The following is a 24,059-nucleotide window of genomic DNA, read 5'->3' as shown; positions in this document are numbered from 1 at the left end:
ATATATATATATATATATATATATATATAATATTCCAAATATCGCTTTCTGTATTTATGCATATAAAAATGGCTGAATGTAAAGTCAAGACATGTTTTTTTTTCAATTGTTATTGTTCCCATAAATTTAATAGCTTTTACAGATTTTATGCAGTCTTATAGAAATATTGGAAAGTTTGGTAGAACTTCTGTACACCTAAAGAACACAAGTTCTTAAATAAGTCCTTACCTCTAAAATGTTTACAAATTCCTTAATATGCATTAATGCACATAGTGGAAACCATCTTGGTGCTACCATGGAAGCTAACATCTACAGTCTTCCTTAAATCTGGACTAGGGTTGAAGCTAATCAGCGCCAAAGAAAATGAATTTCTGTCAAGTAGGATATTGGTCTTCAGAATATTTTATAGATGTTCTACAGAAACATCCAAGAATAATTTGAAGTTGTGTTTCACAGAAAAATCCACAAATTTTGAAGTGGGAGCGGGCGGGAGACTTTTGCACCTCACTGCCTGCGACACGACACCATTTAAAGAAAAAGAAAGTAAAAGCAAACCATCATGCCAGACAGGATGGCTCCACAAAGTGAAGCTAGATAGAAGTTGCGATGAATTTTTGCATCCTACACCAGAACTAAATGAAAGCAAGCCTCTTTAATTATTGTTTTACCAAACAAGACAGCTGAAAATGTCACATCCCTATAGCAACAGGGCATCTTTCAGAATGAGTCTTCAATAATCTATGCAGACTTGCAGAATTGCATTCAGGTTAATCCAGAAAACATCTTGTGCGTTTACACAGATGCTTAAGACGTGAAGGGATACAGATGGTGTTGCTGTGGTGCAGTTGTCTGAAATATGTCTAGATTTCACGCTCAGCCAAGCAGACGGTCTGATGGCATTAGCCACTCGGTCCTGTCCTCCTTTCTCATCCCACTCTCCCACCTCATTCTTGCCCTTCTCATTTCTCTTTCTTTCTTTCTTTCTTTCTCTCTGTCTGTCTGTCTGTTTCCAGAGAGGCCGGAGAAGAGAGAGAACAAGTGTCCCACGCCGGGGTGTGACGGGACGGGCCATGTGACCGGTCTCTACCCCCACCACCGTAGCCTGTCAGGCTGTCCGCACAAGGACAGGATCCCCCCAGAGAGTGAGTTTGGTTTGGTCTTCGCTCTGAATACAAACACGTTTCTGAGAAGAGGAAATTTCACAATGGCAGAATCATTATGGCAGCTTTTCATGTGGTTTCAAAAGACTGTCTGGCTGCTACATTTTTGATTTTGATTTCACTGTTTTATTATTATTTCTAGTTCACCCTTGCAGCATTAAAAAATCTTGGATAGTGTAAAATAGCAGATCTGTGGAAAGAACCAATCTGGTCTGAAAGACCTGTCTGATGATAGTTTGAGGGCATGAAGGTGTTTAGATTGTGTTTTTTTTTTTCCTTCTGAATCTGTGATTCTTCTGCTCAGTTCTGGCCATGCATGAAAATGTGCTGAAGTGTCCGACTCCTGGCTGCACTGGTCAGGGCCACGTAAACAGCAACCGCAACACACACCGCAGGTATCCTATCCCGTCTGAGCCGTTGCTAATCTGTGTCGTTTATGAGCGTTTCTGCTGGATGGGCTTTTTGCACAGCATACGCATTTCCCTTTGAGGATTTGCAAGCGCATGCATGCAGGACAGCAAATGTGTCGGCCTGCATCAGTGTGATGTCGATTTGCGTTGTCAGCGGCTCGGCGTTGTTTTTAAAATTCATCGGCTTTTCTGCTCCTTCGTCCTCCCAGTCTCTCTGGATGCCCGATCGCTGCTGCGGAGAAGCTTTCTAAGACCCACGATAAGCAACACCTGGCTCAGCCGGGCAGCGAGCTCCTCAAAGGAAGCCCCAACGACAGGGTGCTGAGGTGGGTGCAGCCTTTAAGGTCGACAGTGCAATTTATGGATCTTGAAATATTCAATGATTTCTATTGGAAAAAGTGAGTTGTACCTTCCTGTACCAAGTGTTCATACTGAAATGCAGTGGTACAGATATCAGTCGTGCAATCACATGGAGAATGAAGGTGATCTTCTTTTACTCTATCAGAGTGAGCACATGTTTTTACATACTACGAAGGATCAGTCATTTTACTTCACATCAGTTCTACATAACTATTTATATTTGCAATAAGATAAAGCCAAATCAAAACAATTAAAACAAACACTGCTTTTGTTTTTTACAGTTCATGCTATTTTGTAACACGACACACCTCGATTTTGATATTCAAATATTTCTCCAGCAGATGGCTACAGACCTTTGCATCATCTCTCCATTTGGAGGGGTTGTTTTCTTTTGGCTGCCTCTGTTTTTGTCTGGGCTATTTTCTGCATTAATAATTGAAAAGTAACCTACATTTTGTCTTTTCCTTTCTCTTGCACTAAATACATACCAAACCACGAGCCCAAAACTGAGCTACTTACTAAACTGTGATCTAGGTGTCTCATTAAACTCCTGTTAAAATGCAACCCCTTTTTTTTATGGCTTGACCAGTTTGCCACCCTGTATATCTACTCCAGTTTCATATGAACAGATGTATTAGGTGTAGATTAACTGCAAATTTATTTAAGTGAATTTTACTTTTCATCAAAAGACTGAAAACCTTTCGGAAAGTGTTTTTGCAGTTGTTGTTTTTTTTTTTTTTACTATTTAGCTACAACATTATAAACGAGGCTGTTGAGTCATGCTTGGTGCTTTCACAGCTTCAGAAAACATCAATATCTTAAGTTCAATTCAGTTCAAAAATACTTCATTCACCCAAAAATGAAATTTTATTTCTGTAACTCATATCATCCGAGTATCTTAAAAGAGTCATTGTGGATGGTGATGCTGTGGACAGGAAGGATCTCCAGTAGCAGTCAGTGTTGCAACAAATCTGAAGAGGCCTCTGACTGAAGACTGTTGCTGTAATGACATGCTAACAGCTAGCTTTTCAAGCAGCAGAGATAATATTCCACAGTGACATGTCCTGTATGACTCAATCAGTCGCTAGCAAGCACCGCTAATCCATATCGTTTGCTTTTGCAACTCCTCTTTAAATCTCTGTCCAGCTGTATGGTTAGAAAGCCATTAGTATACTACGTAACAAGGATATACATTTACATTTTTTTAACTTTACTTTGGCAAGTAGCTGTTGTCTGAAGAGCTAAAGGCAGACTGGTTGCGGCTTCTCTCATGAGTTGCTGCTCCTCTGACGACCTTAGTTACAACATGCAGAGATGACCTGTGTGAGCGGCTCAGTTTTGACAAAGTCCCACAGACTGATCTATTCTGTCACTTTAAGACTTTAAGATCTCTATATCTTCAGTCATCTGTCCAAACCAGCTAGGCACCACGATCACAGCAGAAAGAATGATAATTAAAACCAACCAGACACCGGCATTATGCTAAGTCCATGCTCTCCCACACTGGTATTTTAATTAATAATGCAGCTGATATGCTAATTATGAAAGTTATAGGGGCATTGCAGGAGGATGGGAAAAAAAATAATTGCTTTCCTAGAGGAAAACCTCACTAGACGGACAAAGCGTTGGATTAAAACATAATAAGGCTCCCTTTGTTTTCCTTCTGCAGATTGTTATGGAAATGAGCCCGCTTGTCTGTTATGTGTACGCTGGATTCCTGGTGCAGTCCTCTTTCTAATGGCATTCATGTTGATTTGATACAAAGACAAAAGGAAATCCTCTGTGATCGCTGGTAGAAAGTTTTTTTTTTGTTTTTTATTCCTGTTATGAAGGTCCTCCTTCACACTCCAGGCCAGGTCATGGAGTTTATTAACAAGCATATGGTTGGAGACCAAAGATTGGGAATTCTGTGGCCATATCACAGTTGCAGAGCAAAATAACAAGAGGAGAAGAAAAGAGGAGCGCTCTCTTTTTTCTTTTTTTTTTTCCTTCTCCCTCACTCCCTGGTCTATCAATGGATTTACGCCAACAGGTTTGACAAAAGCCCGGGCTCTCCAGGAAAACGAGAGGGCTTAAGGCTCATAAATTCCATGCTGTACAACATGCAAATGTGCCCTCTGCTGATAAGAGAGCTTTTAATCCTGCTGCACTCCTGCTAAGTACACCGGTGCTCCTATCTGCTCGTTCTATTTCATTCTACTTTCATTCACCCATTCTTGTGCTCTTTTACACAATCACTTTGTTTTTCTGTCTTCTTTTCTCATCAATTCTGTTTTTTTTATTTATTTATTTATTTTCGTGTAAATCATGTTTAATCCGTCTCTCTGATGTCCTGCTCCTTCCTCCCCTTCCCTCTGCAGGCCCATGTGCTTTGTGAAGCAGCTGGAGGTGCCCCAGTATGGCAACTACAGGCCCAACATGGCGCCCTCGACGCCACGCGCCAACCTGGCTAAGGAGCTGGAGAAGTACTCCAAGGTCTCCTTCGATTATGCAAGCTTCGATGCTCAAGTGTTCGGAAAGCGCACGCTTGCTCCAAAGATGACCACCAGCGAAACTTCACCCAAAGCCTTCAAAAGTACGACTGGACTCTTTTCTCGGGTTTGGATTACTGTCCGAGGGGTTGCGCCAATCTCCAACGGTCGTCTGGCATGAGCTATAAACTATACAAGCAATAGCAGTTAATGATCATAGTCTGAAATTAGTCTTAGAATCAATTATTTCACACAAATCCTTAGACTGTTTTGTGTTTTTTGAAGCTTTATTCAGTCCCTCCCGGATGTTGCAATGTTTTTTGGGATTATCGTGGCCTAAAATTACCGATTTTGCAGCAATCTTTTTCAAAACAGGTTGAGATCAGAATAATGCCATGACATGGTCTTACAAAACGTTGAAATTGCTTCACATAACCTTCCATAAAAAAATAATACTCCATTTTTCTCCTCGCGCTCGAACTCTCTGCTTGCTTACAAAACACGGAACCGCCTTGTGGCACAGTCGCCTGGCAACCTCTCTGCCATTAGAATAAAATGAGTACAATCATTACAAGTTTTGAGAAGATATGAAATCATGCTTTCAAAATAAAAATGTAAGCAAAAATATTTAAAAGTTTTTAAGAACAAAAGACATGAAATCCTGTTTTCAGACTAAAAACGTGTGCTCTTGAATTATGGCAGAAAAATTCCTCCATAATTGTCTTGTTCCGAAACTGCTCTCATCAGTAAAATGTCCATCATGGTATTTGTTTGTGATTCAGAATTGTCTTCTTGGTTAACATTCCCATCTCTTCTCCTGCAGCCAAGCCCTCGTTCCCCAAGTCGTCCTCTCCCACCTTGAGCCTCCACGCTTATGGGAAGAGCGCCACCCTCCCCTACGACTACTCCCACGATGCCGAAGCTGCTCACATGGCCGCCACCGCCATCCTCAACCTGTCCACTCGCTGCTGGGAGAAACCCGAGAACCTCAGCATCAAACCGCAAACCAAGGTACGCTCTCTCTGCAACAATCCCAGACCCACATCACAGCCTTCATCTTTGAGAGTCATTAAGCAAAGCAGAAAATGAAAATGATAAAGTGATAAGTGATAAACATGTGCTCTCATCAGCACTCTAAGCTTATTTAAACATTTCAAGTGCTGCCCTGGTCTTCTTTCTAGTGCATTTGCAGAAGGATCATTAGCTGACTGCAGTTCAGATAAAACATTTCAGGCCGCAGCTGGTGAGATTGGAAGGGATAACAGTGGGTGTGCCCTTCCCTCTCCATCATTTTTTTTTCTTTCCCCATCATCTCCACATGAATATATCATCAGGAGGCATTGGCTTACAGCAACAGGACGGTGTTGAGATTCAGTTGCATCACCTCTCTTATCCTCTTTCATCGTTTCATCCCTCCATCCCACACACTTTTCATGTTGTTATTGAATTTGGCTGACTGCCAGTTCCCTGGATTACTTTTCCACCAGGTAGCCTTTTTTCATTATCTGCTGGACGGATCTCCCACTCTGCTTCTCCACCCCCGTCACTCTTTCTTTAATTTTCTCTTAGCATCCTTTTTTTTTTGTGGCACTCTGCTTTATCTCCATCACTTTTTGTCCAAACCGAGGTGTACGTTTTTCTATGTGTGCCTGTGCGTCTTTATTTTTTTTTTTTTCTGTTACTCCTTTCCCTCTCTTTGCAACAGGAAACATTATTGTTACAATATCGCTTTCTCCCATATTGTGATTTTGGATGGCCTTTCTGTTTCGCATGAGGAGAGAAAGTGACTGCTTCATCAGTTTTTTTTGGTTTCTTAGCATGGTTTCAGGGTGATAAAAAAAGAAAATCTGTGTTTCTGGCAGCAAAGCAAACCAAGGTGTTATTCAGCAAGGCTGTTTTCCAAGAGCAGGCTTAGCAAATCAGCTGGGAACTGATCTGGAATCAGAGTTGGAGTCAGTTGAAATCCAATACTAAAGCACCGGAACACTGTGCTCATCAACCCGGGACGTCTCTGGGAACTGCTCCAGCTAGCTTCCTTCCTCTCACAATGCTTTGATATTTTTAGATCTTGACCAGGCTATATGAGCAGCATTTGACATGAAAACACAACCCGGTTCAACCCTGTGCTTCTGTTCACCTGCCAGCGCTAAAATGAAGTGTGGAGTTTTCAAGCACTATGTCAGCGCTACTGTCACCGGAATACCTTGGATAGCCGAGTTGGCATTCTGTGGAATCGATACGACAAAGTGCATAAACTGCTTTAGGACTAAATAAGTGCTTCCTTGGTAGCAGATAGAAAGACAACATTTAGACAAGATGAACAGACACAAAAGCTAAGACTGATGAATATATCAATTTATTATTATATTTATCTATCTATCTATCTTTTTTTTTAGTTGTATTTTAAAATGGTTATCTGACACTAGTAGCATGTTTAGCTAATACGTCCCAAAAGGACAGAAGAGGATTACGGCCAAAAAAGCAAAAATTTAAATATATATATTTTTTATCATTGTGAAATGTAAAGTCAAAATTCTGACTTGTTTTCTCAGAAGTCCAAAAAAAAAGTTTGAATTCTGAGAAGTCAGAATTCTTTTTTTTTTCCAGTGGCTCTAATGCTCTTCCGTACAAAAGGATTTTTTTTAGCTATGCCATGTAAAATGTCTAAGTAAGGCCTTTTGCTGAACAATGTAACCAATCTATCTATTTAAACAATCACAATACAATAATACATAAGCAATGTATTTGATTGTGTATTCATAAGCAAATACAGCCTCTGAGGCAACAGGAAATGTTTTTAGTTAGCTAAAAGCTAATTAGCCACAGTGCTGAGTTAAGCTAAATGTCACTCTGCTGATTATGCATCCTAACAGGCAGAGTTTTTATTGTTCGTATTAATTAAAGTATTCTGTAAAGCAACACTGAAACAGTTTTTTTATTACTATTCTTCAAATGTTTTTGAGCTAAAGTCAGAGGACTAGCTAGTTAGTTGGGTGTTTAGCCTGACAAAAGTATTTAAAAATATATCTTTTTCAGTAACTTGATATGTGTAGAGCAACATTTTTTATACTTAAATAAACATAAAAGTTATTTTTAAGGTGGCTTATATAGAGATGCATCAATCAGAGACTGTGTGGTTGATATTCTACCACAGATATTGTGAAGCATGCCTGGTATTACTGATTATCTTCTGATTCCTCCTAAAGAACTACAATGAACAACTTAAATATAGAATATTTTTTCAGACTCTCTGGATCAATTTAAAATGGAACCATCTTAGTAATAAAATGACTACAGTGACAGAGCTCAAAGCTGCACAGATGTCTCCCTCCATCACTGAAAATCTACAAATGCAGTGAAATCCTCCAGGCTGTTGAACAGAAAGGTGTGTAGATGAAGACTAGCTACAAGAACTGCAGCATGTTTCATCTAATATTTTATGACACAGATAATAGCTGAATGACTTTTGCATTTTCTCTTTTGCAAACTTAAAAATGTAGAAGTTCACTACTACATCATGAGATATTTCTTTTTTTTCACTCCTTTGATTGGAAAAAGCTCTGATTTTCAACTACAGGTTAGACATTTAAATCACTCATTAATGTGCCGTAATTATAACTTAGGCTGTCTCTTTCTAGAATATTTTACTATGACAGGTCCATGCGACCTGCCAGTTTTTGCTTGCCTTTCTAATAATAACAGGTAAATATCGCCCTACAGCACATAAGTAAAAAAAAAAAAAAAAGCCTGACTGTTTTGTTTTTGTTTTGACTCGTTTTGTTCATTCAGCTGTGCTTCTCTGCTTTCCACTCAGGAAATGGATATTGAGGTGGATGAGAACGGCACGTTGGACCTGAGCATGAAGAAGCCTATAAAACGGGAGGGCAGCGTGTCCGGCACCAGCCCCGGGGTCCGCTCCCCGGATCCGTCTTCGTCCTCCTCCTCTTCGTTCCATCACAGCGGAAACAGTGGAATGACGTCCCCGAACATTCATACATACAAGCAGGAAGACTGGGAGGGACCTCTGGATTTCACCAAACCCAATCGCCAGAGGGAGGAGGAAACAGACGAGGTCAGTGCAATTAAACGGCCGCTTTCAATTACACTGCGTTTCCTGCTGCATTAGTCACAGAGGAGCTATTGCGGCATAAATAACAATAGACGAAACAGCCCTCAAGCCTTTTGAATGAAAACTTCTTGTTTACATCACTTTCTTTGTCTAATCGCCTTTTCTTATTTCCTGTCCCGCTTCTCCTCTTTCTATTATTCATTTATTTCAGTGAAATGCAAGAGTTACCACGAGGTTAAAACATTGCACTGTGTAGCAGAGGTGGTGTGTCAGGTGCATTGCACCATCCAGGATTTGGCATATGCTAATTTTCACTGCTTTGAACTTTTTCAAAAGAAATATAAAGGGCCTTGGATGTTAATTTTTTATGAGGACACTTTGCATTTGGAAACATTGAGTCTACAAAAGAATAAAAGGGGGTCGTGTCTGTTTGGAGTTTTGCAAAGTTTTTCTGTTACGTGTTTTCTTTGCTTGTTTACGCCTCAGCAAAGTGACTCATGGAAACAATCGTCAGAGATTGAGTTAATATATCGTATCTGTTGGTGGTATGTCCTTTTTTTAGATGGAACACACGGGTCAGTCGTACGTCTCATCTGACCCAGAGGACTGTGACATGATGCAGGACTGTCTGGAGGACAGGAAGTACCCAGGAGAGGTCACGACCCCTAGCTTCAAAGTCAAGTTTCAGCCCAAGGACAGCAAGAAAGAGCTGCTCTCGTGAGTAACCGGTACACTAATAGTTCGACAGGCTCGTTATGTGCATTTTTTATGACATCCTAGCACTCCAAAGAGTGGTTCAACTCAAAATCGGTGCTTTTTGTGTTTGAGACGACTTTCATTTTGAGTATGATTCGAATATCTCTGCAATTAAAATTAGCTTTCGGTGGCTTCATGCTGTTTCAACTTATAACATCCGCGCTTGTGACACATTTTTCATTTAACATCATTTACTCAATTTAATCCCCAAAACTTTTACTTGAGTAGATTTTAATACATATTTCTGAGTAGAAATAGTTGAAAATCAAGCCGCGCTCTCACAAAACGAGAGGCTCACGAGAAATAGGATAACAGCAAAAATGCATTATCTCTCGATCCATAATCGCATACATTTAGAACCTTCAAGCTCAGATCGATTGGCACTAAATTGCCACGACTGATTCACAGCTGCTGCCAGTAATAAACACAAACCACTTTTATGGATGCAGAGGATCTCCTCTATCAAAGCAGACACCTCTGCTAAGTGCCGTACGGCAGCAGAATCATGCCAAATAAACACCTTCACTGTTTATTTCATGAAGTCGTAAAGTTTTTTTTCTCCCTGTTGAAAAGAGTCAGAAACTTTGTTTTACAAATAAGAAATAAAATTCAAATTGTAAAAAGATGGCTAACGTCATAAGCAGCATGTGCCTTTCATTGGCCGCTGTAGAGAGAAAGAAGCGCAGCTTGCTAGCAAGTCTGACTAAAGCATTAGCACCGAGGCTATGCTAATTATGATGACTAGCATAGTCAACAAAATCTTCGATTAAAATATAAAGACAATTTTCAATAGAAATGAAGCATTAATGCACATTATATTTGGAAACTAATATACATGATTAAAATTGTTATTATTTTAATCAGGGATGAACCAGTTGAAGTTTTCTGGCCGATCAACGATCTTTGAAGAGCCTGACGTGCTGATTCTGGTTTTCGCCAATGTTGATTTTTTTTTTGGTCTGAAAAGCATAGCAACAAGGTTGCCAAGTTGGCAACAGCGGTGGGCCGACTTAGCTGTCGCTCAGTCCTCTCTCATGGCAGAGCAAAAGGGGACAGGGCTTATTTTCATACGTTTGTGGATGTAGATTAGAGTGGAGTATAAGAATGGTGGATCAGATCGATTTCCCTGGAAGTATCAGCCGATCGCCAAGGAAATCGGGGCTGATTTATCGACTGGCTGATGTATCGGTGCTCCACTAATTTTAATAGATAGTTTTACACATCCTTCGGATTTCCTTTTAGCAGCACAATTTTTTAAAGGGAAACCACCACACACATTTCTTTCTTTTTTCTTTTGTTTTTTTGCTAGATCCAGTAATATAAGTCTTATTTTGGTAACTACTTCATAAAAACGGTCAGGTTTACATGCATTAAGGGCAGCTTCTTCGTCTCCTCCAGGAATCTGTGCTTTCTTCTTCTTCTTTTTCTTCTTCTTGTGCTCGTCTGTTCTAACTCTTAGCCTCTGCCTCCCTCTTCTCCTCCTTGCACTTCTGTGCTTCCCTCTGCAGGTGCCCCACACCCGGCTGCGATGGCAGCGGCCACATAACAGGGAACTACGCATCCCACCGCAGGTATGTTCAGTCTGAAGCCTGTTAGCCCAATGTGTGCGGCTCCCGCTCTGCTAGCACTAATGTGACACGTTAGCGCTGCTGAGTCTCTGAGCCCAACTAAAGACCAAAACCAAACATTTGATTTGATCTGACCTGCCAGAGTGAGCCCTAAAGCAAAGACTGTCAATGAATTTTATACTTATCAGTGATTTACTTCTCTCTGTCTGCCCTCTTACTCCTAAATGACCTTGGTAAGCCTTGCCTTCTGGATTTCCCTTCACTCACGTCTTTCTCCCCTCTCGCTTTCCTCGTCCTCTCCTTCACTGTTTCTCCTTTCCTCTCTCAGTCTGTCTGGGTGTCCTCTCGCTGATAAGAGCCTTCGGTCCCTCATGGCGGCCCACACTCCTGAACTCAAGTATGTCTGCTCTTCACCTTCGTTTTGCTTTTTCACTGTCGTTTCGGCGCAATGCTACTGACACCGTCCAGCACTGCGCTCTGCTGACGGTAGCTCAACTGCTGTCTCTGCTGCTGCGTCTGTCATTGTGTCTCTTTCTGCAGATTGGTCTCTGCTCGCTTTAAAATCACTCAGCTCATGTGAATAAGTACAAAATAAAAAGTTGCGTCAAAAATGCCTGAATTACATTTTTTAAAAATTTAATTCATTTAATTTTTTATCTTTATTGAGCAAAAATGCACAAAACAAACAGGTTTTGCATGAAAGAACAACAGATATGATATAACGTGTAGAGAATCAGTTGTGAGAGAATTGAAGGTTAAATTTAAGCAAGATGAAGAAAAACATATTTCAGGGCTAGGAAATACAATAATACAATTCTTCCAAGATAAGTAAATGTAGCAAGAAAAAGGAAAATCACAAACAAAAAAACTAAGTAATTGATTAAATAAAACATTAGTCAGAGGTTTTGGGAAAATATTTTATGTATTTAAAAAGAAACATGTTGCTCTGTTTTTTATTAATCAAAATGAAGGATTCACAGAAATTTTAGTTCTGACAGAAAATTAGTAATATTTGGTATCGAGTAGGGTTGTTTCGATAAATCAGACCAGATTTCCTTAATTTTGGCAGATCAGTGAAGGGCTGACACGTACATATGAAGCAGATCTTATCCACCGATCTACCTTGGCAAAGGTCTAAAAATTAACCAGTACTGCTTTGCTGTGAGAGAGGTGTGACTGTTGGCCCCGCCCACCAGGTCATGTCTGCATGTTTGCATTTAACAGTAGTCACCCCACTGTGGTGTAGTCAGTGACTTTCTTGCTATATTTAGAAACATTTCAGACAAAAAAAATCAGCATTGGGCAAATACTGAATTGTGTGGTCAGGCTTTTTAAATGTCGGTAAATGGCAATCGGTCAGAAAACTGCAGTCAGTGCTGCTCTGGTACAGAGTTTGCAAACTTTTTCTTTTTATTGAATAATTACCATTGTCAGAGTTATTGTGATAGTAGATAATATCCTCGGGTCTTAATGAACGTACAGTTTCAGTCGCAGTGGAGAAAGTGAAATTCAAAGTCACTCCAACATGTTTGAGATATGTGATACAAGTAAAACACAAATGTATTCACACTCTTTTCACTTTACGACATGTTACATCACTAACTTCAATGTGCTTTGTTGGGATTGTTATTTTGCTGCATAATGGTGACGTTAAAATAACACCATCCTCTCAGACAAACATGGTGATGGGAGTGTTTTGCTGTGAGGAGGCTTTTGCTTTGTCTGGTATACTGGAGGATCTTCAAGATAAAGATGCTTAGATATTATTTTATCAACTAGACCAAATCAGTTTGTGTGTGCATTAATGTGAAAAGCACTTCAAAGTGATTTGACAGTTTGCTAACGGGTATTTTTATCATTGCATTCTGCCACCACCGGCCCTTTGAGGTAATTTATGATCTTGATGTGGTTCGAGATGAACATGAGTTTGACAACCCCGTTTTAAGACGAAGCATTTTCGTGTGTTCAAACAGCCTAGTCAAAGTCTGCGACAAAATCCAATTGGTAGCAAGAGTTGCTACTACTCTCTTTGGTATTCGCAAAGGCTTTCCATCCGATCTGACTGAATTTGAGTCATCTTCCAAAGAAAAATGTCAGTCTTTAGATGAGCCAGTGTGGTAGAGACACAACCCAAAAGGTGCTTTCATCTGCCTTTTTTCTCAACATATGGACTCTTTTATTTCCACTTCCTGACTTCGAAATTTAGTGACTGCGAAGTGATAAAAATCCGAAACACATTTTGCAGGGTGTAGTAACAAGCCATCTTCTCTCGTTGTCTCAGCTGAGTTCTGTCACCTTTAGGGAAGGTTTGGCGTTCCTTTCCTAAACACTAAATATGAAACTCTTCCCGTTCCCAGATGCCCCACGCCAGGATGTGACGGTTCGGGTCACATCACAGGAAACTACGCCTCTCACCGAAGGTAACCAACACACTGAGCAAAGAGCTTCTTCAACAAAACACACAACCAGTCAGTCAGTCAGTCAGTCAGTCAGTCAGTCAGTCAGTCAGCGAGGCCTAGTGATAGCTCATGGTAGAGTCAGACAGGAACCACATCCACATTTCCTCACCTTTCAGGCGTTTTTGATTTGATTTTCTTTTTTCGTTTGGTTGGACCTCTTTCTTTCTTTTTTTTTTTAAAAGAATATCCTTCCTTCTCATGTTCTGTCCCTTTATGCAACAGTCACCTTACCGTAACGTTTTTCAACCCTCTGTTATCAACTCCATACTTTCTGTTTTCAGTCTCTCTGGGTGCCCGCGTGCCAAGAAAAGTGGAATTAAAACTCCTACCAAGGACAACCAGGAGGACTCGGAGCTTTTAAAGTTCGTACCGCTCAGAAAGCCATAACGTCTGCTTTTAGCATGACTGACGGTAAAGAGTAAAATTGAATAAAGGACAGAGAGACAGAGAAGCACAGAGAGGACAGTCACTGTGAGTCTTATGTGGAGGTGCTGACCTTGGCCTTTAGGTGAACCCAGCAGTAATCGCCCTCACTGATGAAGCACTCCAGCTGCAAACACTGACTGTTAGTCTAGTTCATGTTAGAGTGATGTAGAGCACAGTGCATGGAGGATACATGCTGCATTTCCACATAAAACATTAAACCTGATAACATATACTAGTAATATTACTACAGCAAGAATACATAAAAAAATTATCCAAAAAATTTAAAGTGCATATCTGTTAAATAATCCCCAAAAATAACTTTTTTTGAATATTTTTGAGTACTAATCCCCTAAACACTTCTTTTTCTTCTTCTTCTCTCTCTGTTCGATGTCTTTCCGTCACTCCCAGCAGATGCCCCGTGCCGGGCTGTGACAGCCTGGGCCACATCAGCGGCAAGTACGCCACGCACCGCAGCGCCTACGGCTGCCCATTGGCTGCCCGCAGGCAGAAGGAGGGCCTCCTGAATGGGATGCCCTTCAACTGGAAGGCATTCAAGACAGAGGGTCCCACCTGCCCCACCCCCGGCTGTGACGGCTCCGGACACGCCAACGGCAGCTTCCTCACACATCGCAGGTGAGCCGCACGCAGACGAGCCGAGCTGTTTTATGGTACAACTTGAGCTTAGCTTTGTTTCTCTAGCAGGACTCTCTTAAAGGGGCAGTATTATGTAAAATCTACTTTTTTTGAGCTTTACTTATCATGCAAAACATATCTGGATGCTTTGATTCTTTCATGCATGCTTAAGAAATTCTTTAATCTCTATGGCAACCATTCAGCTGTGTGAAACGCCTGAGTGGTCATAGCACCGCCTTCAAGGCGCAGCTCCTCCTCAGAGTTGCAGTTCCCAAGCTTCGGCCTCACAGAGCAGCCCTCCTCCATGACTCCCCCACTCAGCTCCTTAAGACTAGCCAGCATCAATTAGCAAACACCTGGTGGAATTGCTAATCTGCTGAGCTCTTCAGACGAGCTACTTCTCAGTGCAACGCTGGTAAAAACGTTAAAGAGTTAATAGAGGAGCCATGTTGTGATGACTTCATGGTGCTCATGAAAGTAAAAAGTTAATAACAGGAGAGGGAGAACGATTAGTTCATGGTAACGTTATATCAGCTGATATAACATTATATCAACTGACATAACGTTATATCAGCCAAACGGAGTGCCAGACCAGGTGTAGCTTCCATGGAGAAAAAAAAAATACCTGAAAGAAAACATAAAGTTAATCATTGAAATAACAGTAAATAATGCAAATTGGAGAGGAGTAAAAGAAGAAAGTGAGAAAAAGTGGTCAGTTTGTCCTCCAGTAGCCTAAACCTACATCAGCATAACTCCAGAGATAATTCAGGATAATCTGCAACTATAAGCTTTATGAAAAACGAAAGTTTTAAGCTGAGTCTAGAAAGTAGACAGGTGTCTTTATTACATGATAGGTCAGCTCAGACTAACGACCCTCTCTCTCTCTCTCTCTCTCTCTCTCTCTCTCTCTCTCTCTCTCTCTCTCTCCAGCCTCTCAGGATGTCCTAGAGCTTTGTACGCCAAGAAGAAGGCCAAGTTCCCCTCCGAGGAATACATGAGCACCAAGTTCAGAGCCACTGACGGTATGATGTTTGGACTTAACATCCTAATGCCTTCATGTTACAAAGGAGGGGTTACTGAGAAAACCACAGAACAATACATCATAGGGTGTACGATATCTACGTTTGTAGTTGAGTGAATTGATGGGAGTAAGCGGTTATCTTGCTTATATTCAGGTTTTCCTCTTTCACTGACATGTCTGCGCTTCTGTTTTAGTTCTGGACAACGATGAGGAGATCAAGCAGCTCAACAGAGAAATAAACGACCTCAACGAGTCCAACAACGAAATGGAGGCCGACATGGTCAATCTGCAAACTCAGGTGGGTGTCACTGAAATGCAGGTGGTTTATGGTACACATAATGCTTAACATAATTTGTAGGTGATCTTATATGCATGTTGAAATAGACCCGTCAGTATATTTAAATTTAAAGAAAAGTAGCAAATATGAGCAATGCAACTCAATGCACAGTAACAAGAGAATGAAAAACTGTTTCTGATTAAAGGACATTATTTATTTCAGGTTAACATAAACAATCAGACACTGCAACAACACAACATATTACCAAGTATATTTTTTAACCTTGTTTTTCATGCAAATATCTTGGTGCACTTGGAAAAAAGACAAAACTAATGTACAAGTAAAATTTCTGCAAGATATAGGAACTTATTTTAAGTCAACAATTTCTAAAACATTAATTTTAAAAATGACTTGTTCCATTGGCAGATTATTTCACTCATAAACAAACATTTTTGCCATGTTATAAGTGAAATAAAGATTAATATTAAGGAATGATTGACTCTAAACAAGCTCCTATATCTTGCTTAAAAGTTCAGGGTTAAATGTCATCAGGCAAAATGAGAGGAATCCAATGAAAAATATGCTTAATACCTGCCTAAGCTCTTTTCAAAATCTGACAACCGAGCCTCATCAGAACCTGTATTCTAATTTTTTGGATACGACTGTAAATGTTCATATGAGTGGGAGATTATTTACATTAATTCAGTAACCAGAACATGGAGGAGTTTAACTTTACCTGGGACATTCGTGGCAGGAGACGATGATGTTTATAAACACAAGAAAAGTGACAATGTTGCTTGGATTGTTATTTTTGATGCTTGAACCATTTTTCCACTTGTTCTCACGAGTGGATCAGTAACTATCAATATATATCAATATATGTTTGAATGCTTAGTGGTATTAGTGTTAATGTACCCAGTGTACTGAAGTCACTTATTCCATAATGGGTAGTTTGATTTGTTATTTTTGTGACATATTTGTTTTTCATGGCTTACTTTATCTTTAAGATAATAATTACCAAAAAATATAACTGATGATAGCTGAAATTTCAAGTAGCTGTCATCCATCTCTAATGGATAAGTTACCCACATATACGATGTAATTCTGTAGCATGTTTAGCACAAAACTAGAAGTGTGTGTAACGACCTCACCATCTAACACATCCACAACCGACAACCAGAGTCTGTCCTTTCAAATTCCTTAAGTTTACAGACATTCACGTTGTTTTGTGTTGCCACAATGAGCCAAATGCTGTGGATTTGTCAGACCATGTTTTACCTCGATGCTGACATCCATTCCAGCTGATTCAGATAAAAACAAAACTCACCAAATCCAACTATTCACCCCTGGTACAATAAAACACGTCCTGAGTTACCCTCTGAGTTACCCTCTATACCGGCGAAAATAACCCAACATGCAGCCACATCACCATTTGACCTTTGACCTGAGTAGCAAACAAGGCATTGGCAGTTCTGTGTTAGACATTATCCTGGCTAAATTGTATATGAGTGGCATTTTTGGTGGAGTTATTTGCTACAAAAGTTTTAAAGAGTGTAATAATGATGCTTAAGAGAAGTGCTGTGAATGAAGTTAATAACAAAGCTTGTATTAATTCACATAGCTCAGTGTCAGTGCATAGACATAAATGATTTTAACCCAGCCACGTCTTATTCTTGATGTCATTGACAAGTTATTAATGATACATCATGGCATTTAGAACCATGTTCCAATCAGAAAAAAGAAACGTTCCTCACCCATACTGCATTAGAATTTAATCAGTTAAGCCAGAGTTGTGACAGCACATCTTTTTTGTTAGTTAACTAGCTGGCTAATTATCAATTTACAAGACTTTTAAACAGAAAGAATCCCTTTAAATAAATAGCTATTCATTTTACATTAGCTGGCAGAATATTTAAAACATGTCAAGGTGTCGATTTTTTTAGACATCCACATAAGAACTGCAGTCCGGTGCGGTTTGAATGCATATGTTGATGCCAAGTAGACCAGAGACCGTTTCAAAAGCAGGTAGCAGCCTATAGCACAGGGCATTCTGGGTAAATACAACCAAATCAAACATACAAGCAGTTCTAGGGGCAGAAATGTCTCTTAGCCGTACACCAATGAAAAAAGAGACTTGCTACAACCATTAAAATCAGATGCCGCTCCATCATTTCATGAAGAAGGAATTTGTGCTTACGTCTTCTTCTGAAGTTTTTGTCTCATTTGTTTTAGTGGTTCTTGGTGCAGCGCCACCACAGGAGAGAGAGGGGAGTGCAGGTTGTTGTTAGGGTTTGGTTTGACATAGAGCTGTGTGAAAGCGAACCACAGCAGCTGAAAATGGAACAAATGTCATTTTGGTCTCCAATCAAACCGAGTCTACCAGACTATCATGTGTGAAAACCCCCTCAGTTTACAAATCAAGTATTTACTTGTGCACAGACATACGATTTTCTCTCCATATATTTACTCTTACCGCGGCCCAGACTGGATCTGACCGTGTGGACATTACTCCGGTCTGAACAGGGTCTCCGATAAAAACAACTTTCTTAAGTGAAAGGTTTTGTAATTTGAAAATGGCACTTTGTGTTGCAGATCTCTTCCATGGAAAAAAACCTAAAGAGCATTGAGCACGAGAACAAGATGATCGAAGAGCAGAACGAGGCCCTCTTCATGGAGCTGTCCGGTCTGAGCCGGGCCCTCATCCGCAGCCTGGCTAACATCCGCCTGCCGCACATGGTGAGACTTCTCACGTCACAGGCTGTGTTTCCATTGCAGATGTGCACAAATCTTTGTCTAGATTCTGCTAATGCCATAGAAACACAACTTTGCAATTGCTGTGTTTACCATTAAATAAGAAATTATATTAAAATCACAAGTAAATAAGCTTGTTCATGGATAAGTCATTAAAAATCATGGCAGCAATGAGTGTGAGCAGTTATATGGATATAATTATAATTCAGCCATGGCGCTCATCGTCTATCAGCCATCACAGGAGAGGTCTGCGTCTTATTCAGGCGTAAGAGCAACAAGCCCCGCCTACTTGAGAGCGGCTAAGAATGCAGGATTTTGGGGAAAATGTTGTCGATTTTACAGAAGAGCTATGGATTCAACACTTTGAATGACGCACAACTTTTTATGAACTCTGATGCTGTGAGAGCTCTATTGAAGCGGAAAAAAAGAAACACAAACTATCATTCTCCTACTACTTCCTGTTGTCTTCTTTGGTGTTTTCACCAGTTGTAACATCCAGCTAGTGATCACATGACTCATGGTGTGAAAAAAAGTGTTTCCATTGCAACACTATCATTATATATCCATTTTGATATGACTGAAAAACCACCTTGTTGCAATTCAAAACCTTTTATCAAAAAGTATCAGGGTTTTCTTCAAAACTGGCATGTTTCCATTAGGCTAAATTCTTTTCGTAATTTAAATTTGTGCAATTTTTCGGTGAATAGAAATGCAGATACCGTTCCACTTATCTCACTCATCTCAATCTCTCTTGCGTGGCAGCAGGAGCCAATCACCGAGCAGAACTTTGACAACTACGTCAGCACCCTGACCGACATGTACACCAACAAGGAGTGCTTCCAGAGCCCGGAAAACAAGGCCTTACTGGAGAGCATCAACAAGGCTGTGAAGGGCATCAAAGTGTGAGGCTGGACGCGCGGCACAGGAGGCAAATCTGAAACGGCTGCTGGAGCTGGAGAGCTGGATGCCGGGGGAGGGGGGTGGGGAGAGGGAGTTGGAGAGATGCTGAAATGCTCAACGATATATTTAAATACGATTCAAAAACAAAAAGGGAATTCAGGTTACTTAAATAAACGGCAAATTTTCAAACAAAATCAACCCAGGGAGCACCTCTGTTGAAGAAAAAGCGACCAAAATCCACATCATGCTGCTTCTGAGATTCAGAGGAGGAAACCTTCAAGTCAGAGTGTTTGGAAAAGCAGGAATAATGTTTGTAGGAACTAGATCGGAGGGGCTTTGACGTGCTGTATGTTTACCTGCTGAGTCTGCGTCCAACGGGGCCGGAACACCGGAACGAGGAGGCGGGATCTGCTTCCGGACGACGGGACTTTCGCCGCTGGGAGGGGCGCTCACCAGCTGTGTGATCCGCATCCACTCACACACACACTTCTCACACACATATCCCAGCGAAATGAGACGCACGCTCACCTGAATGTGTGTGTCTGCAGCGGTGAGGCAGATCTCAGAACAGCCGGGATACTCAGCAGACCAAACCCTCTTTGTTTTTTGTTTTTTACTGGAATGATGATAGGAGTAGTGTGCACACATCTCAGCTTCGGTTAGTCATATCAATAGTATTTATCAACATAGGAATTGCACTTCATTTCAATGAATAGTTTTGTGGTACGATAATTATTGTTATATATGAATTATTTAAACTTGTGAACTTTTAAATTGTAACTTATTGCCCTTTATGTTATTGAGGTTTATTTATTTAAAGCAATCTATTTATTAATAACTTTGTTTTGTAAAACAAACAAACAAAAAAATGCAACTTTACCGATAACCAATCTGCAGATGTCTTAAGAATCTATAACGACAGACGAGACGTTTTTTTTTTGGTTTGTTTTTTTAACTTTTTACGTGCAGATGTTTTATAAGGAATCAAAATTCTTTTGATAATTTTACAAGAAAATGATCTTTTTGGGGGTTTTTTTTCTTCTTTTCCTCCGTTTTGTTTGTGCTTTTTTTCCTGTTACTGCTACAAAACCCCCCACGGGCGAGAGGGAAAAAAGAAAAAGAAAAACGATGTATTTATTATTTATTTAATGAGAAAGAAGTCGACTGATGTGTATTTATTTTGTTTCTTATTTATGTGCGTGTTGTGACGGTTGAGTCTGAGTAGTTAAAAAAAAAGATTTTTAAAAAGAATCCACTGCTAATAATTAAATAAAGAAACGACATTAATACCAGTACTGTTTGATTGCTTAGGCGTGTACTTAGACAAACCAGCAGCTGATTGTAAACCCAACAGAAGCACTCACTTCTCTGTTACTGTCACATTTCTGTGTTTTAATTTGCTTCCTGTCAGGTGAAGAAAAGAAAAAAAGCTTAAAAAAAAGTGTTTTGTACCTCTCCCAAGCTCTTTGTAGCGGCCAGCACTGGCTCACCCAGAACCTCTACAATGCACCGAGGCTGCTTTGCGAATTATTCTCTTATCGTCCGTAAAAATGTTCCACACAGAGCGCTTTTCCGGCCGTGTTTCAGCCTGGATGCATGATGATTCCTAAAATACTCTGCGACATATCCAAACCCTTGAGGATACAATAAGGTCCTTTCTGTCTTTGACTAACTTCAAACATACACACACCCTTGTAGCCTTACTCTAGATTTTAATTTTTTTTTTCAATGCACAAAGTGCCACTGATTAAACAGAAAAGAAAAAGAGCAAAAAAAAAAAGGAGAGCTTACTTTTTTTCCTGATTCTCTGCATCTCTGCAATGTAAGAATGTCTGGTTGCCCGGGACGACCACGGCATCGAGAGAGAACGCGGATTGTTTCAAAATGCCTTTATTTCTCTGCCAAGATGGCCATAAGTACACTATATATACATTCTGTACAAATAGATTTTAAAGATGCTATATATATGAATATAAACATACATATATTTTTCCAGTATAATTGTTGACTTCTTCTTCTTCTCTTGTATTATCAGAAGCTGTTCAGGCGAGACGTTAAGGGTGCGTCATTGTGAGGAGGCGGTTGCTCCTTCTTTAATATCACTTAGACCTGCTCAACTGTGGCTTTAAACATTCAGTCAAGCTGAAGTCGTTGACGGTAGTGGAACAGTACTTTTGGATCCCGTCGGTTTCCGTCCCCCCTCCCGTCTCGTTTTTTTCTTCTTCTTCTTTTCGTCCACCTGTCTTGTCTTTGGCCTGAAGGTGTGCTAAACATCAGCTGCATGTTTACGGCTGAACCTGAATCCTAAGTGTCAGTGTGAGTTCCTGTATAGTGAAAAAAAAGACGATGCCTCTGAATAATGTTCTGCACATTGTGTTCAACGACGTTGTGCAGTTTCTGAATATTCTTCTTGTGTGTTGTTCATGGTAAAGGCCTGCTCACTCCGAGCTCTTTTGTGTTGAAACAAACCAGTAGGAGACGTTAGTGTGACCTGCCTTTGGGGTGAAACTATTCCCACGTGTAACTCTGATGTCCAAGGCATGTTGTAAATGTGCTCTTAGCCAGCGTAGAATGTGCACTTTCTGAATAACTCGTCAAAGATGCCAGCAGTTGAAGTCGGACAGATCTGAGATCAGGAAATTTCCTGTGTTTTCTCTGAAGAGTTTCATGAAATTATTATGATTACTTCTTACGTTCTAGCGGCCTTTATTTAACAGTGGTCAGACAGGAAAAGCTCGTTGTGAGAGAAGACGTACGGCAACAGGCCGAGACTCGAATCTGCAACTAAAGGTCTCCGTATATGGGTCGCACGCTCCACCCCTGCGCCGTCGCAGCATCCCTGAGTTTCATGAAATTAGAGGATTTTCGTTTTTCAAATTCTGGGAAACCAAAAGAGAGATTGACGGGAAGGAGTTGCTTGGTTCTCAGGTGACCTGCGGCAGAGCGGAGCATAGCCACAGGTCGAGCAGTCAGCTGAGGCTAGAGGCAATCGCAGCGGCTGGATCAAGGCCTCGTGTGAAATGAGACGAGCGCGTGGGAGTGGAAAATTGATTTGCCGGGCTGCACAACCTCCCCTTTTGTTGTCGGAGGAGGCGTTTGTTGCATAAATATGTGGACGTCACTCAAGAGAATGTTAAAGCTTTTCCTGACTTTTTAGCCCAAACCCTGCTCCTCCCCAGCCCCCCGTCGCTCCAGCCCCTCTTTACCCCCTCCTGGGTCTCCTTTGCGTCTTTCCTCAAGAAAGATTGCTTGGATGCATTTGGTTAACAAAGTAGTGTATTTTTCCTCTTGAAATGCACAAGAATTCTACCCAGAGTGTTAAGACTGTGAATATTCTTTTAACCTATTTGATATGGCATGACCCCTTTTAAACTGCTTGATGAAATTGTCTACTGAGGTATGTAAATGAAGAACACTGAGGCCATGAAAGCAGAGCATTTTAAGAAAAAAATGTAAAAAAAAAAAAAAAAAAACGGAAAAAGTCAGCTAAGAAAGCGAACTCAGCCCACGGTCGGTCCTGCACCCACGCACTGTATGTTTTCCTATTTACATAGAAGTACTGACTGATGGAGTCAGTTTTATTGTTCTGATCCGAAAAAGAGCATTTAACAAGACGGGGCTCAGTTTTTCCCCCCCTCCTCCCTCCCCTCTCTCAATTTTATTTGATGTGACGACACTTTTCAGGGAATTCAGTCAACACCAAAATTCAAATGTGAGTGTGAAGGGGAGATGTATAAGGAGAGACAGATAGAGAGAGAGAGAAAAAAAAAACTGAGTGGCACTTTTTCATCAGGCTGTCCAAAATATAACAAAACCAAAAGAAACCCCCATTTTTTTTCCCACCTCCCCAGGCGTAGTTCTCAGATATGTGTGGTCTTATCATGTGTGCCTTTCTCCCTCCACTCATGTCAACATATGGTATGTTTACACCCATTCAATTACTGCTGAAAATCCTCGGTCCTGATCCAGATGTCTGACTTTCAGGGGGAAACGGGTGGGGGTGGGTTAACGGTTTTACTCTGTGGAATAAAGCGTGTCTTCTTCTGTCCACTGCAGACAGACAGAGAGAGCACTCTGAGTAACAGGGGAAAACTCAAAGCTTTCGTCTCTCTGAAGAAACTGTGATCTCATTCTGTCGATTCAGGTACCAAAAACTGCACGGACAGTTTCTGTGAAGGGATCTGAAGCTTGGCAGTCATCTCTAGATAATGCATCAGAGTGCAGGGCATTATTTTGACATAAGTGGAAAAAGTTTCTGTACATATTTGTATCCAGACAAAAAAAAAACAAAAAAAAAAACAGTGTTATTTGTTGTTGTATCGAAGTTGAAAATGGTTTCGAAACTAATAACGATTCTAAAAATGAAGAATAGTTTGTGACAAAAAAAAAACAACAAAAACTCCACAGCCAAGGGTTGTCCTGCTAGCACATTTTTACAGAGATGAGCTATTTTTACTGGTGATTTTCTAGACACTGAAGTTGAAATCCTTAAAAAGAAAAAGAAAAAAAATAGTACAAAACTTCCAGAAGTACAAGCACTTCCATTACTATAGAATGTGTGATCATTTTAGTTACTTTTGTAGACGTGGTTGTTCCTTTGCTACTGCACCGTTTTGTAAAGTGGGACAGGCCTTGGCTGTGTGTTCTTAGGGATTTATGTTTTTGTTTAACCTTTTTTTGGGGGGGGGAACAAGCGGGGTTGGATGGGCGGGTGGGGCGGGGGGTTATAACACTGTAGATTGGCCAAGTTTGTGGATGTGTGTTTGTGTACTTGTAAACATGTTCCCTGTTTCTGTGT

At 40.5% G+C, this 24,059-nt stretch overlaps 1 protein-coding gene across 8 annotated transcripts in view; it reads left to right on the top strand.

Moving 5' to 3' along the window:
* The window catches only part of myt1b (myelin transcription factor 1b), a 66,597-nt gene extending 46,326 nt beyond the window's left edge, over window positions 1-20,271 (top strand). For 3 of the 8 annotated variants that reach the window (XM_015050905.1, XM_015050901.1, XM_015050907.1), the window contains 16 exons: window positions 1,014-1,142; window positions 1,465-1,555; window positions 1,780-1,896; window positions 4,291-4,505; window positions 5,225-5,412; window positions 8,216-8,473; window positions 9,033-9,187; window positions 10,735-10,797; window positions 11,123-11,191; window positions 13,152-13,214; window positions 13,535-13,615; window positions 14,088-14,312; window positions 15,243-15,334; window positions 15,528-15,631; window positions 18,203-18,346; window positions 19,124-20,271. In XM_015050905.1, coding sequence (XP_014906391.1) covers window positions 1,014-1,142; window positions 1,465-1,555; window positions 1,780-1,896; window positions 4,291-4,505; window positions 5,225-5,412; window positions 8,216-8,473; window positions 9,033-9,187; window positions 10,735-10,797; window positions 11,123-11,191; window positions 13,152-13,214; window positions 13,535-13,615; window positions 14,088-14,312; window positions 15,243-15,334; window positions 15,528-15,631; window positions 18,203-18,346; window positions 19,124-19,267 — 2,138 coding nt within the window. In that variant the 3' untranslated portion in view covers window positions 19,268-20,271. The remainder of the gene's footprint in view (window positions 1-1,013; window positions 1,143-1,464; window positions 1,556-1,779; window positions 1,897-4,290; window positions 4,506-5,224; window positions 5,413-8,215; window positions 8,474-9,032; window positions 9,188-10,734; window positions 10,798-11,122; window positions 11,192-13,151; window positions 13,215-13,534; window positions 13,616-14,087; window positions 14,313-15,242; window positions 15,335-15,527; window positions 15,632-18,202; window positions 18,347-19,123) is intronic. The other 5 variants (XM_015050908.1, XM_015050904.1, XM_015050902.1 and 2 more) reach the window with 4 other exon arrangements.
* Window positions 20,272-24,059: the final 3,788 nt, after the last annotated feature.

This window comes from Poecilia latipinna, unplaced genomic scaffold, assembly GCF_001443285.1.
Source record: "Poecilia latipinna isolate Pla-1442-1.1 unplaced genomic scaffold, P_latipinna-1.0 Scaffold1018, whole genome shotgun sequence".
Taxonomy (NCBI): Eukaryota; Metazoa; Chordata; class Actinopteri; order Cyprinodontiformes; family Poeciliidae; genus Poecilia; species Poecilia latipinna.
Note: the sequence above shows the minus strand (reverse complement) of the source record. Positions and strands in the feature narration are given on the sequence as shown.